Source organism: Sarcophilus harrisii, chromosome 1, assembly GCF_902635505.1.
Source record: "Sarcophilus harrisii chromosome 1, mSarHar1.11, whole genome shotgun sequence".
In the NCBI taxonomy this organism is placed as follows: Eukaryota; Metazoa; Chordata; class Mammalia; order Dasyuromorphia; family Dasyuridae; genus Sarcophilus; species Sarcophilus harrisii.
This window is the reverse complement of record NC_045426.1, coordinates 556,507,441-556,525,323: the sequence shown is the minus strand read 5'-3', so window position 1 is coordinate 556,525,323 and position 17,883 is coordinate 556,507,441. Positions and strand designations below refer to the sequence as shown.

Below are 17,883 nucleotides of genomic sequence, written 5' to 3'. Positions count from 1 at the left end.
ACATTCATTAAAAATCTATTGATACAATTTTATTAGCTTTTTGTTACCAATGTTTTCTTTATTAAGTTGCTACAGATATTTGTAAGGAGAGAAAGGTTTTGACCTCAAAAAATGTTTGATATTCTTTCATAACTCATTAAAGGTGACTTTAAATTGTGGGTGTTTTTATTTTTTTAAATATACTTGGGTGATATGTCACAGATGAGTGGGATTCTCATTGTTTTCTGACTCCTAACACGATTGCATCATAACCATGGAATTAATAATGATAGGTCTGGCATAGGTGTCTCAGGTCTATCTTTGGGTCCAACAACATAGTGATTTTTCAGTGCTGCCACTATATTCCTCAGCTCTTTGGTGAGGGGGATAAAACAAACCCACCCACTGTTTTTAGCAGTCTCCAAAAATCACTTTGAATTTCCACTAGGATAATCAATTTTTTGCCTTCCCCTACAAATCTCTCCTGAAATTCTTCACTTCAGAAAGAAGAAATGTTCGCTTCTTGGATTTTCTCTTTGCCTGACATTTTATGTTTTACATTTACTCTTTTAATTCCAGCAAAAAGAAACTTCAGCCTAAACTGTAGCCCTATGACGTCCAAGTCGCCCACCAACTTAGAAGGTTCTGATTTATCTTCCATCCACACCATGATGTCAGCGGTGATGAGTGTAGGGAAGATTGCAGAGAATGGCGGCAACTCACAAGCCATCAAATCCCCAACAAAGTCATCGGGACCCAATCGGATTGGCAGGAGAAACCAGGTAAATGGTGATGAATCGGCCTCCAAAGTCTTGTAAGTCCGGCCTGTGAGTCAGAAGAATTGTTATTGATTCAGATCTTTGGGGAAATATTAGTTAATTAATAACTGTCTCTTAATAACTGTGAATAAACACTATGAATGACAGTCTTGTCAGTTTTATCTTGGAGAGATACTTCCATTACAGGTGTTGCGTACCACTGCAGTCTGCCTTTTATCTAAGTTTCATTACAGTTAGAGGTCATCTTCTTTATCTTTTTTAAAGAGTGCCTGTTTTATTCCTTACATTTGGTTATTGGACTTTTCAGAGCTTCACCTTTTTGTTCCATAGAGTCTAGAGAAGAATCATGGTTTATGGGGCATTAGATCGGGGGAAGCTGGAGAGAATAAATGGACAGGAATCCTCAATTCATTTTCAGATGGAGCACTTTGGACAATATTTAGATATTTATCCTTAATCATCCTCTCAGATCTTTTATGCCAGTGGCTTCCACCATTGTAAGTAAGGTTGTAGGATTCGAGAGTGAATGATCCTTATTCTTTCTCTGATCTTTTTTATCACCAACACTCTTTTAAGACAAACAAAAAAAATTATCTCTTATGTTTATTCAGGCAGATAGAAAGCCCATTTTTAAAAAATAGTTATGTACTGATGGAGGGAGAGACTCCAGAAATCTGTGCAATCTGTGATATGCTCATTAAAAACAGATATTAACCTTTTAATAAACTGATCTTAAAACTACTATTTACATAAACCCTTCCCTAAGTTCTGGAGTTGGAAGTCCAGCAGTAAGTCTTGTTTAAGGTGACATAAGTAAGGAAGAAGAGAGCCAAGATTTGATCTTGTGTTGTCTGACTAAATTTAGTGGTCCTTCCACTAGTGTTTGTATGCCTTCTCAAAGCGGAGGAGTATTTGTTCTCTTAGTACTTAATTGGTTGTTTACATTTGTTCTTCATTCATACTCCATATTTCTCTGTAAAGGTCTTTGCTTTAGACATTCTTTGCAGGGTGTTCCTTTGGGGATTTAGGATAAGGGGACCTCCGTCATCCATGTGACCTCTCTCTTGGGATGTCACAACATCGTATCAGGAAAAAAAAGCATTGTATCATCTCTTGTTGTTTCAGGGACCAGGAGAATGTGGAACACACCATTTATTTTTTGGGGTGTCTTGTCTGCTTGTTCAGCCTTTTTTCAGTCCTGTCCCATTCTTCATGATCCAATTAAGGGTTTCTTGGCAAAGACACTGCGGTGTTTTGCCATTTTACTTTCTGGTTCATTTTATAGAGGAGGAAAAGAAGGCGCAAACTAAGGAACATGCACAGAGTCACACATTTAATAAGTGTTTTGTCTATGTTTCCCTGTATTCAACTTTTTAGAAGCTGAGCCAGCATCCAACACATTGGATCTTTGGATTAGAAAAAAAAAAGTTAATTTGGTGAGAGAATGGAGAACCTTTCCCTTCCCCTCCCATGGAGAAGAGAGAAAAAGGAAAGCTGTTTCTTAGCCCCTGACCTACTCTGTTACCTCTTTGAGTTCCCCCTCTTACCATTCCCTCCCCTTCATTCCTATCCAAACCCTTCTCAATTTTGTTAGGACCCCACTTTTGGTAGAGAGGCAGAGGAAAGGGAAGGAGAGCAAAAGAAAGCTCTTTTTAGTCACCACTTTCTTAATAATAATAATAATAGCCAGACTTTCCAGCTGCAGATGAGAGTTCTAGCTTTCTTCTGAGCCCTGTGGAATCCACTCAAGTGGTTCATAAGCACCATGAGAGTGGCCATACATCAACTACAATGTGATATTTTGGTTCCAGACTCCTCCCTTATTGATAAATGCAGGGAAGAGCCAGTAGAACAAGTTCTCATTTGAGTTCTCTTTCTGCTACTGGATCCCAGACATTTTTTTATGTGATGTTTTTGTATTTTTTTTTTTTTAAACCAGGAAGCTATGTTAGGATTGAAGGGAGGGCCTTCTCTTCTCTACCCTCCCCCAAGATAAAAAATGGAGTCCCAGAGAGATGAAAAGGAGCCCTAGGAATAAATCTCCTAAGTGCTCACAGACTTCCAGAACAGATTAGTCTCTAGCTGAATGCCTAACAAGGGTGTCAGATTGCTTCATTATGGAATAGTGAGTTATCAAATTAGCTGCTAATTTTATCTTTCAGCTCAGGAAGTGTTCCTTTCACCAACCATACTCTAGTAGCTCGATTTTAAATTCATCAGTGTCTTTTCAGCACTAGTGATGTTCACCATTTGTGGCTATATGGGATAGAACAGAGAGTCCAGTGGGTCAGTAAAATTCATTCTTTCCAAGGCCATATTTGGTTTGGTTGGCCTCCATTTATGGTATGTAATGCACTATGCTAGAGACCAAAAAAGTTTGGATTTTGGTTAATAAACCCCAGGGTCAACTCCATGATGTTGAATCTCTGTTTCAAGGTAAACTGGTAATTGCTCTGTGGTATGAATTTGTCTATTGAGAGGGCAGTCCATCTAGCATCCTGATTGTTTTGTCCAAGTCTTTCCCCCCATTCTTAAAACATAAATGACTCTGCCTGACCTGCACCTAATTTTCTAGGTTCATGGAACATTGTACACTGATCTAACCAAACTGGCCTTCTTATTCAGGACATTTAGCTCATGGACATTCTGCTGCCTGTCTTTATTCTGGCCATTCATAGAGATTTCTGAAAGTTCCTTCTTGCCTTTAAAATACATCCTCATCTGCATTGAGCCTATTTTCTTCATTCCTTTCATTAGTCTCCCTGCTTTTCCCTCAAGTAACCTTGTATTTAATTACTTAGTATGTGTATTTGTATATATTTATATTTATATACATTTATTCATTTTATATTTGGGCAGTATGGTTTTTATATAGATATAGATAGCTTTTTACAAAACATATGCAAAGGTAATTTTTCATTATTGACCCTTGCAAAAACTTTTGTTCCAACTTTTCCTCTTCTTCCCTCCACCTCCTCCTCTAGATGGCAAGCAGTCCCATACATGTTAAACATGTTAAAGTATATGTTAAAGACAATATATGTCTATATATTTATACAGTCATCTTGTTGCACAAGAAAAATCGGATTTAGAAAGAAGGTAAAAATAACCTGGGAAGAAAAACAAAATTTTGCAAACAACAACAGAAACAGTACAAATGCTATGTTGTGGTCCACACTCATTTCCCAGTGTTCTTTTGCTGAGTGTAGCTGGTTCTGTTCATCACTGATAATTAGAACTGATTTGGATCCTCTCATTGCTGAAGATGCCCACGTTCATCAGAATTGATCATCATATAGTATTGTTGTTCAAGTATATAATGATCTCTTGGCCCTGCTCATTTCACTCAACATCAGTTCATGTAAGTCTCTCCAGGTCATTCTGAAATCATCCTGCTGGTCATTTCTTACAGAACAATAATATTTCGCAACATTCATATACCACAATTTACTCAGCCACTCTCCAATTGATGGGCATCCATTTAATTTCCAGTTGCTGGCCACTACAAAGAGGGCTGCCACAAACATTTTTGCACAAGTGGGTCCCTTTCCCTTCTTTAAGATCTCTTTGAGATATAAACCCAGTAGTAATACTGCTGGATTAAAGGGTATGCATAGTTTGACTTTTTGAGTATAGTTTCAAATTTGAGCAGTGTTTTAAATTAAGTTTTAATTTTTATCTTTTAACATCACATACATTAATAATATTCTTTGCATCTTACCTCATCCTGTATGTATTTTTTTTTTTTAATGTAATTCATGTCTCTATTGTTTATTTAACTAAATGATCTAGAGTGGTTCGAAATCTGGGTCTGGAGCTAGGAAGACCTGAGTTGAAATCCTCCCTCAGACACTAGCTATGTGATATTGCACAGGTCTCTTAAACTCTGATCTAGTTTGCTTAATTCTAAAATGCAGTGAATAATAGCATCTGCCTCCTAGAGTTGTGAGGACCAAATGAGAATATCTGAAAAGCCCTTTAGCATAGTCTCATGAACAAAGTAGCCAATTTGTAGCCAATATATTTTTATAAATTATTATTATTATGTCAATACTTGGGAGTTTCAGTTTTCTCTTTGTATACAGGGTTTGGCACTTAGTAGCTGCTTAATAAATACATACTTATTGATTTTAAATGAAGCATTTTCATTATTTTAGGCACTATAGTTGAAAGTGGGGGCACAAAGGCTACAAATAGTTCCTTGCCCACAATGAGCTTATGGTCTATTAAGGGAGACAAACCTCAGAATATACAAAATGAATACAGGGTAGAGGAGGGCAGAAAAAAGCGGCCACAGGCACTGAAACAATCACCAAGGCCACATGGAGGAAGCAGCATTCTGAGGCACATCTCCAGACAGACTATGGACTCACTGTCAGCCCTCTGAACTCACTTGGTCACTGAGGAGAATCATTCTGAAGCCTTTCCAGTGTTTTCTGAAGGGGCAATATTTTGAGCTTCTGCTTTATGTTTATCCTGGTACTGAATGCTGTTTTAGTTTTAGGAGAGGCTTTTGCCTTTAGCAATGGAGAATTAATTGACTTGTGTTGTTTACTAGCTTGGTCTGTGACTTAGGGCTCGTCTTTATCAATCACATTCCCCCAGCATTATTTAAATAGATTAAAAAAGTAGCCTTGGGTTATGGATTTCAAAAAGAAAATCATGTAGTTCATAACAGGAATTTAACATTTCATGTACAATTCCTTTTCAATTTGACTTTGTGTTTAAAGTGCTTATTTTAATTGGTGTTAATATCAGTTTCAATTTAAATAAAATCAGTGGCTGTCAGATTTATTAGGATTAGTTGTGTTGAATAAATAAATATAAGTTATTATCTTCCTGTTTTTATAGGAAACTAAAGAGGAAAAGTCTTCCTATACTTGTCCCCTGTGTGAAAAGATTTGCACTACTCAACATCAGCTAACTATGCACATTCGTCAGGTATGCTGGGATTTTGGGTCTCTTTTTGCAATTTTTTTTATTGTATTTTATTTAATTTATTAGTTTGTTTTTAGGAATGTGTTAGCGTATGCTCAGGTTAATATTTGTTAATTCATTTTATTTTTCTTTGAGAAAATCCCAACTTGTCTGTAATAACTTCTTGATTTTTAGTTTCCTAAAAGTGGTAGAAATGAATATATGCAGAAAGACATCCCTGTTGGCAGAAATCCCTAATATGGATTTTTGTATTTTTTTTTAAACTTTGAGACACTGCACACTATCCATGATTATTTTTGCTGCTTTTTAGAGAAATCTATCTTATGTTACCCAATTTACTTTTTTTAGTATAGGATGATTGATACTATAAAAGAGAGTTGTGGGTTTTTTTTGTTTTTGTTTTTGTTTTTGTTTTGTTTTGTTTTGTTTTGTTTTGTTTTTTGGAAAGTGGAGAATTGTGGGCCTTCTAAGTAGTCAAAGCTTTTGACCTCCAATTTGGATGTAAATGTTTCCTCTTTAAAGAAAAGTTTGAGGAACATATCCTAGCCCATGCAGAGTTTCACTTTCTCTCCATTAGCTACATATAGACAGCATCTAATTGAGGTTAAATTGGAAACTGACAGGGAGTAATCACCATGTTTGTAGAGGCCCAAATTCTAGTATTTCATTAGTTTGCTGCGATTCCATTTGCCTACGAGTATCCAAATATGATCTGTTGACCCAAACACATACAAGGTACACGAAGAGAGAGGCTTATTTCTTTTGGTATTATAATGGTAGTGTTTTTTAACATGGAAAGTTAGAAGGTGGTGGAGGGTGGAGAGAAACATTAGAGGGGGAAAAACTGGGAAAAGCCTATCCCTTTATTTATTTTGAAGCTAAAAGTAAAAATCCACCAAATACAAGAAAGGTGGAATATAAAAGGGTATTGGGAGCCAAATGGACTGTAATATTTCAGGGAGTTGCTTTATTAAACTTTGTTTTTATAATTGTTCCAGTGGATGACAGTGATATAGAATGACTTTAATAAGACCCTCTTTTCTTTAGCATAACACAGACACTGGAGGGACAGACCATTCCTGCAGCATCTGTGGAAAGTCTCTGAGCTCAGCAAGCTCCTTGGATCGCCACATGCTGGTGCATTCTGGTGAAAGGCCTTATAAATGTTCAGTTTGTGGACAGTCTTTTACAACCAATGGAAATATGCACAGGTAAGTTATGAGCTAGACTGGGTGGCTACTGGTTTCTGGAAAAGAGGGAAGAATGGATTTTCTCCTAGCTCTTCTATGAAGCATGTGGTATGTTCTCTCCCTGGAGAAAGAAGTCTTTAGCTCTATAAGTTACTTTCACTACATTCTTGATATTCCTTTGTTAATAACTTTAAATAGAGATGTGAACGAACACACACACACACACAAAGGATTTCATCTGGGCTCAGTCCTTAGCTTTTCAGATCTCAAAAGAGGCATTCCAATTGTGCCATTTGAATTTTCTTTGTGAGGTTGCCAGTTGTGGACTGCTTAGAGTATAACTCTTAAGTATGAATACTTTATTTATTTTTGAATCCTTCCTTTGGCCTTTTAAGTATTTGTATATACCTATTCCTTGCCTGGACCTCTTCAATAAATGGTTAACTGACAGTGTTAATATTAGAGCAGCAGAACAGGATAAAATAAAAAAAAGGAAAAATATCTTGGCTCCATATCAGAAAAGTACTTCCTGATAGTGTGGTCTATCAGATTGCTGCCTGGGAAGTGGGAGTGAACAATGTGAGAGAATATTAGGATGATGTGGGACAAATCACTTGTTGTAAATCCAATTTAAAGCATAAGCTAAGTATGGACATTCCATTTTTTGTTGTTTGTTCAGTTTTAATGAGCCTGATCTCGGCCCTAAAAGGTGATTTTTTTTTTTTTTTTTCTCCCATTCTAAAGACCATTGAAATTTATTTTTGGTATATAAAAGTAATCTATTACACAGCCTCATTCTTTATACTATTTCCTATTCTCTTTTTCCCTCTATCACCTCCAGCATTATCATCACTTTAGGCCATTTCATCCACTTTTGTTCTTTAACCTAGCCCTAAAGCCCGTTCTCATCTCAAGCTATGCTTCTTTAATCTCTACCCAAGTCCTTATCTTTTAATCTGGCATCCTCTCTCTTCTGTTTGCCCAGCTCCTCTTTCTTCTGTGGGAACTCCTACAGGAGAACTCTGAAGAGAGGAGAGAATCTACTGGCAGAGGACTTAGTCTTTTTCATCTTTCTGAGTTATTGTGAATGTATCTCTGTTAAACCGATTTACTCCATTTTGAATTGCTATAAATCCCAATGACTTAGGTCAGACTCCAACTTCTATTTGGCTAGAGTATTTCCATCATCAAAGTTTCAAGTTTGAAACTAGCAGAGCACATGTACAAAGGACATAGTTCTTTTTTTTTTTGTCTGTTGATAAATAAATACATAATTTGAGGAAGGAGTAATGAAGAATTTGATGTAAAGAGGGGAAGATATTCCAGGCAATGGGGAAAGACAGCAATAGTTCAAAAAAGATAGTTTAGGTATACAAAGTACTGTGTGTATATGTTATTTTTATCTCATTTGATTTTCACAATAGCCTTGTGAAGTGGGTTTACCGATAAGGAATCTGAAGCAAACAGTATTTTAATAACTTGCCAAAAGTTATACTCCTAGCCACTGAACCAGGCAGAAGGTGATTGAAACGTTATTTAGTCAATATATCTCAATTTTTAAAAATGATCTGAAACAAATTTAATTTTGTTTTTGGAAATCCCAAATAAATAGATTAAATGGGACTTATCCCCTGGCCTATAATCGTTTTTTTGAGGGGGGTAGAAACTACTGTCAGAATACATAGATGGTTTTGTGCTTTCATTGATATGTGAGTCTTCCTTGCAGTGACACAGATCAAAATTCATCAAAGCTTTCTTCTTCTGTGTGTATTCTTTTCACTTTAGTCCACAAGGGTATCTTCTATTCATTCACTTGATGTTACATGGACATTAGGGAAAACATTGGACATTCCCTTGGTTATCCATCATCTTGGTTATATAATGTTATATAATCAGCTCACTTTATTTTTTGGCCATTTGCCTTCCTGATTTATTAACTAATTAAACACACACACAGAGCTAGTATGTATATAGGTATGCATGTAACATATATAGTCAATACCATATGTATACCAACAACTTTTTCTTGCTTTCCTTTGCTCCTTAGGTGACTTTCAAATTCAGTAATTTTACTTTCTTGTTCTGAGAAACATAGCAGTATTGTATCCTTTACAAGAATGAAAGATGGATTTAAATAAGTGGACTTTGTTTAATAGATGGATTTTGGTTTTAGAGAGGAAGCTTTCAGCCACCAAAAGCAAAAAAGGTTCACAAAGACAATCTGATCCACCGTATTCCTCTTTAGACACTAGCTTGTTAGCCATGTATGGTCCATTTATGTAATGATAGACCAGTTCTGTATATTACCCCTTACCCTCACCTGAGTGCACTGGACATTCTTTTTTCACTGAACAGTAGCATTCTTTTTGTTTGGCTGATTTGGCTAATGTGTGTGGTTCTAATTCTCATTTAGGAGGCTCTACAGCATTCTGCAGTTTGATGAAATCACAATATTGTGCATACATAGCATTTAGAGGAGCTCACCTGCTCTAGGGAATCCCTTATTTATTTCGACCATGCTTGTCATCCTCCATCATAGTGGCAAATACATTTGGTAATTTATGTCTCCCTGGTTGATTCTTGTCTTGATATTAATAATTAATAAAATTATCTTAAGGAGTCCTATATGATTCAGACATGCATGGGAAGTATTTTGTTGGAGGCAAGCCACCATGACAATCCAAGTATGATTTTTGCCTGTACCAAATCAAAGGGTTTTGGCACAGTGAGACATAAGAGGCATAATGTTATGATCTTTCATTTTGTATACCTCTGGTCAGTTGTGTGACAGCAAAGTATCATCTATACAATCTCATTTTCCTGTTTACTCTTTCCCTTTTCCTACTTTCATCTAGGATGTCCTCAATGCTTGTTCAAGTATATCTTCCCAAATTTTATAGTAGGCATCTTGATTTGGTGATTGGTAGTCTCTCACTGTCTTCCAAGATGACTAAATATCTCATGAAATATATTTCTTATTGCTCTTGAACAATAAAACCAACTTCATTCACCATCTACTTTATATGCCTCTTCAAAAAGAAATTCAGCCATCTTTTCATTTATCTGCAACTTTCTGTCGTCTAGTTTCATTCATACCACTATATTTGACTAGCAGTTTATACGTTCACTTTCTTTGATCTTTGGACAAAAATTTCACATTGAATGTATTAACTACTAGTCTAGTGAGGCACTGTGCTAAGATTTGTTAACAACTCTCTAAGGAATTATAGGGATTACAGGTATAATTCTAAGAAAATAAAAACTTTGTGATTATTAGTTCTTTTTGTACCCTTTTCCACCATTGCCACAGTCAACACAAACATAACTGCGATCCTGAGGTTTATTGTAAGATTTTCTTTGTGTTATGATTTGCTATGCCCCAAGAATTTATCATTGAGGGGCCACCCTATTCTTCATCCTTGGAAAACAAGAAACCATAATCTAAGCCATATTATTATGATGATCATGATCATGATCATTAATTCAGATCTTGTGCTCCAGTAGCATAGCCTTTGAGACATAATAACATAATGACCTGGCAGAGTAGTGTTTTGTGGGGATGATGTCTTTTCATATCTTTTATACAGCCATCAGGCTTTTAAAACTCTTTTCTTTACAGGAGACCTTTTAGTAGGTAAAGCAATTCTGTTAATGTGTCTGATTTATTCTGATGGCAAAGATTGTGAAATTTGTGGATGCTTTTAAACAACTTTCCATATTTTACTAAGAAGGTCCTCAGCGTTCATAATGTACTGGGAGAATTTCATTTCAGATACCCTTAAAAGCCTTCAAAACATTTTAACAAGTTGGGTGTTAGTGTAGAATTTCAGTTCTAGATATGGTTTCTTTCCCCTTATTTCTTCTCTTGTTAACTACTAGTCCTTAGCATCCACTGTGGAAGAAGGTGGCTATTGACATTTGATTTTCATTTTACATTTTTTGGAGCCCTTTTCATACACTTTATTTCCTGGTATTTTCTGTTTACTTTATCTGCTAAGTGGAAGTAGTCAAGTGTGAGATCTCCTTTCAAGAGGACCTTTTTTTAATCATTTTACCTTCTTGGATTGATCTCATCAAAAAAAGGCACTTTCTCAAATGATGGTGTTTGTTATTGCTAGCTTAGCTTAATTAACATTCTTACCTGTTTGACTCTTGCCCATAATTTTCCATAAGGGGTTTGTACAGTGTGTTGAAGACCCTCTTATAGATCTCTTCAGATTACTTGGCCACTAGTGGCAAGATTGATCAACAGTTACTCTTAACTTTCTCTATTCCAGTTTTACCTCTTTGTGATAATGTCCTTTGCATCTTTTGTTATATGCATTTGCTATATGCTCATGTACCAGTTCTGTTTACATCATAACCTGAAAAGAGCATTCCCTTGTACTACAAATTTCTCTTCAAATATAACTATGTGTAGAAGAAGGAAAACCAAAAAAACACCTGATAGGCCAAGATTAGGCTTTAAGGTAAGTAGAGTTGAGTCGTATAACATCAGCATTACTAAGGACTTCACTAATTTTTTTTTAAACATGCACCTTTATATTTTGACTTTAGGCTTCCTGCAGCATCATGACACTCAAGGAACACAAGGTTGAAATCCAGGAAACTTGGGTTCTAGGTTCTTTCCAGTTCTGTAAATTTATATCTTTTTTATTCTGTTTTGCAAGTACCACCATGGAGCTGAGCTGAGTTCACTCGATCTAGTCAGCCCCAATTCACATAATGTTCTGTATCTTTTTCCTTCATCAATATCTTGGTCACTTAGTATCCATTCTTCCTTTCTATCTTCTACTTTAAAACTCTACAAATTTCATGTCAGTTAACTGCCTTATCTATTAATTTACAGCCCCCATGGTTCCCTTCCCTCATTCCTTTCTCTCCTTCCCCAACCCCTTTGAATGAAAGCTACTTTGAGAATAAGAAGTATCTCTTTGTCTTTGTCACTTAGCATAGTGCCCACTTAGCACATAACAAGCAGATACTTAATAAAGATTTTATATTCATTTATATCCTATTCAGTTTTCACTGATCCACTTGTCAGTGCTCTATCCTGGAAAGATCAGTTGATGAAGTTCCTAAGAGGCCTCAATATATCATAAATGTTTTATGAAAACAGACTATTGTTAGTTGCTTTTTTTGTTGTTAAGGCAATTGGGGTTAAGTGACTTTGCCCAGGGTCACACAGCCAGGCAGTGTTGAGTGTTTGAGACCAGATTTGAATTCAGGTCCTTCTGACTTCAGGGCTGCTGCTCCATCCAACTAGCTGCCCTGCCAGTTGCTTTTTAATATTTTAGTAACTACCAGTCCTATAGAGTAAAACATTTGTGTTCCATTCATTTCTCATTGTTCTGTATAAATTCTTTTTTAAGGAAAAACTGACTACTTGAAATTTCATAGTCAGATATTATCTGACATAGATTGACAACTGGGTTAATGTTAGAGGTCAGTCAGCCCCTTCTTCATTTTATAGGGCAATTACCTATGATTGAATATATGCCACCTGTTGGATCTCAAAATTTAGGAAAAATGAATATTAAAAATTGTTTTACATGTAATGAAGAAAAAAATGGGGGGTTGGATTTTGGGGACAGAGGTGAGGCAATTGGGGTTAAGTTGACATACCCAGGGTCACGCAGCTTAAAAATGTGTCTGAGGTCCAATTCAAACTCAGTTCTTCCGGACTTTAGAGCCAGTGTTCTATTCACTGCACCATCTAGCTGTTCTATAAAATATGGTTTAAACAGAAAGGGAAAAAAAGCTACAGTCTTTTTAAAACTGTATCGTGTTACTCCCTACATGGTTGATCTTTAATAGATGTTAGTTTAGCCTAGTAACAAATGAGGAAAGACTCATCATATAATCGGTGAGATATGGCAAAATGAAATAAAATCAAGTGCCAGGTTACCAAATATGGCATGCAGGGTTTTTGGGGTTTTTTGGGGGGGGGGGATTGGAGGGAAGTTGGTTTGTTTTTAGTGAAATGAAATCCATTTTCATGATGATTAGCATCATGTATGGTTAGCATTTCTGAAACACCCAATTTATCATATCTTATTCTGGTCTAATAAAAAAAATGTATTGATAATATCTGTAAAAATGATGTTTTTTGTTGGTGTGCATCATGGCATTTGTAAATTAAAATATATTTCACAACAACAAAAAAAGCCAGCTATACATTTCAATTGTCTGTTGAGTGTGGATAAGCTTTTTTAATATTGTGGTGGAAAACTAGGAATATTTTAGAAAAAATGGTCACTTTAGGTGTGCCTCTGTAGGAGAGAAAAGAAAATTTAGCAAAAATTTGAAGAGAAATAATAGATTTATTATTGAGTTCTGGTGCAGTTTTAATAGTGGCCACTTCCCTGTCTGCGGATTCTGAGGCTGCGTAAATCCTACAACCAAAGTCTTACTAATCTCATCATTTGGTTCCAGGTCAGGAGAGTGAGTTTGTAATCATGTACAAATTCATATATCATGAATATAGTAGTACCAATTTCTGGACTCCAGGAGTTCTTTCTCAGTTCTCCCACATAAATTTTTAAAATAAATATTTAATGATGCTGGTCTTCCAAAACAAACTTGAGAAACTGAGCCAGAACCCTTTGGTAAAAGTCACTTGAAGAGAAAAGTGCAGCAAATGCTAGTTTGAAAATATTTTAAATTCACAGAATTGAGACTGAGAGATAGTAACACGAGACAGACAACTAAGCATAAATCTGTCTTTTAGAATGATGTCTTCTTTCAGATATTTTTACATGGTAAAGAGATGAGTAGTAGTTTATGTTCAATTTGCCCCCTTTAAAAAATAAGACCCAAGGGGCTAGAGGTGGGAATCTAGAGAAATGGTCAAGATGTTGGCAGTAAAGGTCATCCACAGCCAACTTCTCAGTTTTATTTTCTGTGGAAAAAAAGTCTTGTTCTCTTTCTCACTGTTTCATCAAAAGGACATAAAGAGGAAGGAAAAACCTCTTGGAATGGCTAATTATTTAATAGCTGCTATTGAGACCTCAAAGGATGCCTAGATGATCAGAGTGGATATGAACAGTGACTAAAGTGTTCAGAGAAAATATTTGCTGTGGAGAAATTTGATAACTATGACTTGGAGAATTTGCTTTGAGCATATCCACCTCCCACCAAATTGGCCAAATCTCCTAATGAGCTGCCTTCATCATGTTGAATGCCATCCTCAGGATGTAGAAGCAACCAGAGAGAATCCTTGCAAAGGAAAATGGGTCATCGTTCTTTGACCTCAATCCTCACAGTGAGTAATAAGGGCCTTGTGAACTCATATTATAGTAATACCAAGTTTCTGAATACAAGTGAGGACAGCCTGTAACTTGTTCTGGTACTCAGTGTTTCTGACGGGTGGAGATGACCACTGAACAGCCCCAGTCAGTTGCATCTTGAAACAAGAGTCTCTTAATCATTAGGTGCCTGATTCACTTACCATGAGTTTCTGAGGGAATGAATCAGATCTGGCCTCAAAGGGAAAAATATCCTGCTTGTTAAAAAAAAAAAAAAAAGAAAAAAAAGAAAAGAAAGGTAGTGGGTCATTTGACAGGGCTTCCTCATTTATGTAGTTGATTTTTATCAAAATGTGGAGGGAATCTATGGCAAGTTAACCTTAAAAGCATTTTAATTTCTGGATACAGTAAAACTCAAATTAAGTGGTTTTTATTTCCTCATGTCTCTTTAAGAAGAGACAAATGATCCAATAAAGTATATCTTGGGTCTCACTAAATAATGCTGGACACACACACACACACACTTTAATTTACAGAACTATGTCATGTCTATTGAGCAATTCTGGTTGATCAGAGTTTTGTGTATATACAGAAATAATTTAATAGTAATTTCATTGCATGACACTGTGCTTGATAAGATAATGGACATTCAGTTAGTGTTTATTGATTTGATTCCATTTAGGCTAAAGATGAGTTAGGTATAGGAACCTTAGGATTGGACAGAATTGTTGCTGGGAGCTGTTCCAAAGCTGGAATAGGGGAGACAGTATTATTTGATGAGACAGATCTATTGCTAGGGACTACTAAGAGGAAAGCTTCACTGTAGCTACCCCTTGTAAACATGCTAGGGAGGACTGTTCCTTGATGTTTCAACAGTAAAATGGTAAGGAACTGTAGTACTAACAGGAGGCAAGAGAGAGAAAAACTACAGACAAAATGGAGTTGCTACTCACTATATGTATTGACACAGAATTTGTGATGAGAATGGGAATTCCACATATTTTTCCAGTTAGCAATTAATCATAGTAGTAAATCGAGTTGTAGCATGCCTGATTACTCTTAATTCTTCCCGGAGAATAGGAAGATATAAATCTTTTTTTCCATAGAAAATGTTTGTTACTAATTTTCTTACTTATTGTGCTTTTCAAAATGCTCAAATTGCCTCTAATCTATGGTGTAGCAGACTGTGAGGCTTGAAGAGAGATTGTACACCAAGTGCATTGACAATGTATATTACAATCTAAAGGAGTGATTGGCTGAGAGCTGGAAAGGATCATAGAGGCCATCTGGTCAGCTCCATTTGTTTTATAGATGAAAAATTAAGTCTCATGGAGGTAATAAGTGGCACAGATGAGTTTGAATTAGGCTCCCAGACTCCCAAATCCAGAACTTAATTCCATTGTACCTTGGTACTTGACATGTTTCAGTTCTCCTTTTTTTTTTTTTTTTTTTTTTTTTTTTTTTTTTTTTTCAAATAAGGTTTTGTAGAAGTTTTCAGAGTCAAACACTTAAACCACAACAGATATTCTCAGTGGTTTCAGCTTGATACAGGACCAAGGAATGCAAAGTTTAAACTGCACTACCACAAAGTAAGCCTTTGCAAAGCATAGAAGTTTCTTACCAGTTCTCATCAGTGTGCTTGCATGGAGCAAACCCAATGCCTTAAATCTGTATTCCCTTTTCTTGCCTTTAGGGGTCCTCATTTTTATGAGCATGACCTTCACCTGACTTAATGTTACCTTGCCAAAAGGTCAGACTGTTTCCATGGTCAAATGTTATTCCAGCATCCTTTTTTTCCAGCGTGACACTTTAGAATAATCCTTGCTTTTCATATCACAAAACTATATGATATAATGTTACCTTTATTCATTGAGGACTGGAGGATGGATTAGATAGAATTTTTCCCCTAATGAAATGCTTTACTGTCAGTAACACCTAAACTCGAAAGTTAAGAATTATTTTGTAGTTGCCACATTTGGTAGTTGTTGGCACATTTGTGTTTGAATGATCTACTTTTTACGTTCGTATCTGTAGTCATTTGGAATGGCCCATTAATTTTTTCCCCTGGATATTTTGAATATGTCTATAGATAACGTTGACATTTTTGTACTAGCTTTGCATATAATTAGATTTCAAAAAGAAAAAAATGTCAAATGCCTGATTCTTGGCATTATTTCACAGTGCATGTGATTTTAAAGTTAGATTTTTTTGTTTGTTTCTACCATGGAATCACAGATTTTCGTCTTGGTTTATAACTAAACACTGTTCTTCATCCCTTAACATAATAAACCTAGAATATACCAAGAGTTTTTGTAGTTTATTGCTTATTACTCTTTTGTCCTCTTTCCCCCCTGCTGCTCGATATACACATACATCTCTATCCCCCTAATCTCTCTCACTCTCTTAACTCACTCCCTGGGGAGAGAAGTATCAAAATTATCTTTTTGAATACAGACATTAGAGATACCTTTTTAAATGTAATTAGCGTTAGATAGAGCAGTAAAACTTGTGACATGGCATCAATACTTGGAGCACCTATGCTTGCTGGTACTTGAACAACTGGGCAACTGTGCAGGATAGAAATCAGGTCAGTGAAAGGTGTGTGTTTGGGGGGTAAGGATGATGAATGATAATTGTTGCCAAGTATCCACTGTGTAACACATCCACTTATTTTCTCCCATCATTCCAGTTGCTTGCTGTCCTGGGAATTTTGAAGTTCCTGATGGTATATTTGGTTTAGCTTTACAATAATTATTTACTATAGGAGGAGAGCCTTTTTTGTCTTAGGTCAGAAACTTTTCAGTACACTAGCTTCAATTTTACTTTAGCACATACTTGTCCTGCTTTAGGAGTTGGATTCCCTACCCCCTCTTATCCCTCCTACCACCACTACCTTTGTTTAAATATCCAACCTGTCCAACCTGTTTGGGCTGAACAAGCTAGAGCTAGCAAACATCATAATGTACCCACTCATTGTCAGGTTTTTTTTTTTTTTTTCTGGTTTGTTAAGAAAGGTCATTAGAAGCAAAAAGTTCTTCTTCACCTAACATTTTCCTTCTCTGTATTCTGCCTCCTTACTCTTTCTTCCCCAATTAAGGGGGAATTAGATACAGTCTTAGCATTTTATTTGATCTGATCGGATCTATATTTTACCTTGCACAAGTGTATCTAATGGATATTTTTCTCCTCATTTCTTTGAGCAGAGATTGGCCTTCTGTGTGGAAAAATTCACATTTCCGTAAACTGGCAGTGTTGTTATATAATGGGCTTGTGCCAGAATCTGACTATTGTATAGTAGTAGGTCTTTGTACTTGAATAACAATTCATTCAAGTATATCCTTAGTCTTATTTTGATTTTACAGGTGGCAAAACTGAGGTGCTGTGAGGTGTTAACAGTGATTAACCTGAGGTTTTAAGTTGAATCATTGGGGGTCTAAATCCATGATCTGGGGATTCCTGACTACCTGCTTTGCCTTTCTAGTTATAGTGAGGCTTTTTAAAAGCCCTGAATTTCTACATCTGTTTTCTTTTCACCAGCTCAGAATTACGTGTGGCTCATTTCCCCAGGAATGAGGTGATAATCATTTTAGGTACTAGGCCTTCTGTGAAGAAAAAAAGCACCAAAATTCCATGTCACAAAGAAGAAAACAGATAGCAAAACGGTCCCTGCACTTGTGAAACTTAATTTCTAATGAGGGCAATATAAAAACTTTCATAACTGGAAGGGCCATTTGCAATCATTTCATCTAA

The 17,883-nt window shown here is 36.1% G+C and overlaps 1 protein-coding gene across 8 annotated transcripts in view; it reads left to right on the top strand.

The window, feature by feature from the left end:
• Nucleotides 1–17,883, top strand: part of RREB1 (ras responsive element binding protein 1) — a 141,667-nt gene that overhangs the window by 65,671 nt on the left and 58,113 nt on the right. For all 8 annotated transcript variants that reach the window (XM_031946898.1, XM_031946896.1, XM_031946900.1 and 5 more), the window contains 3 exons: nt 559–761; nt 5,610–5,699; nt 6,744–6,907. In XM_031946898.1, coding sequence (XP_031802758.1) covers nt 591–761; nt 5,610–5,699; nt 6,744–6,907 — 425 coding nt within the window. In that variant the 5' untranslated portion in view covers nt 559–590. The remainder of the gene's footprint in view (nt 1–558; nt 762–5,609; nt 5,700–6,743; nt 6,908–17,883) is intronic.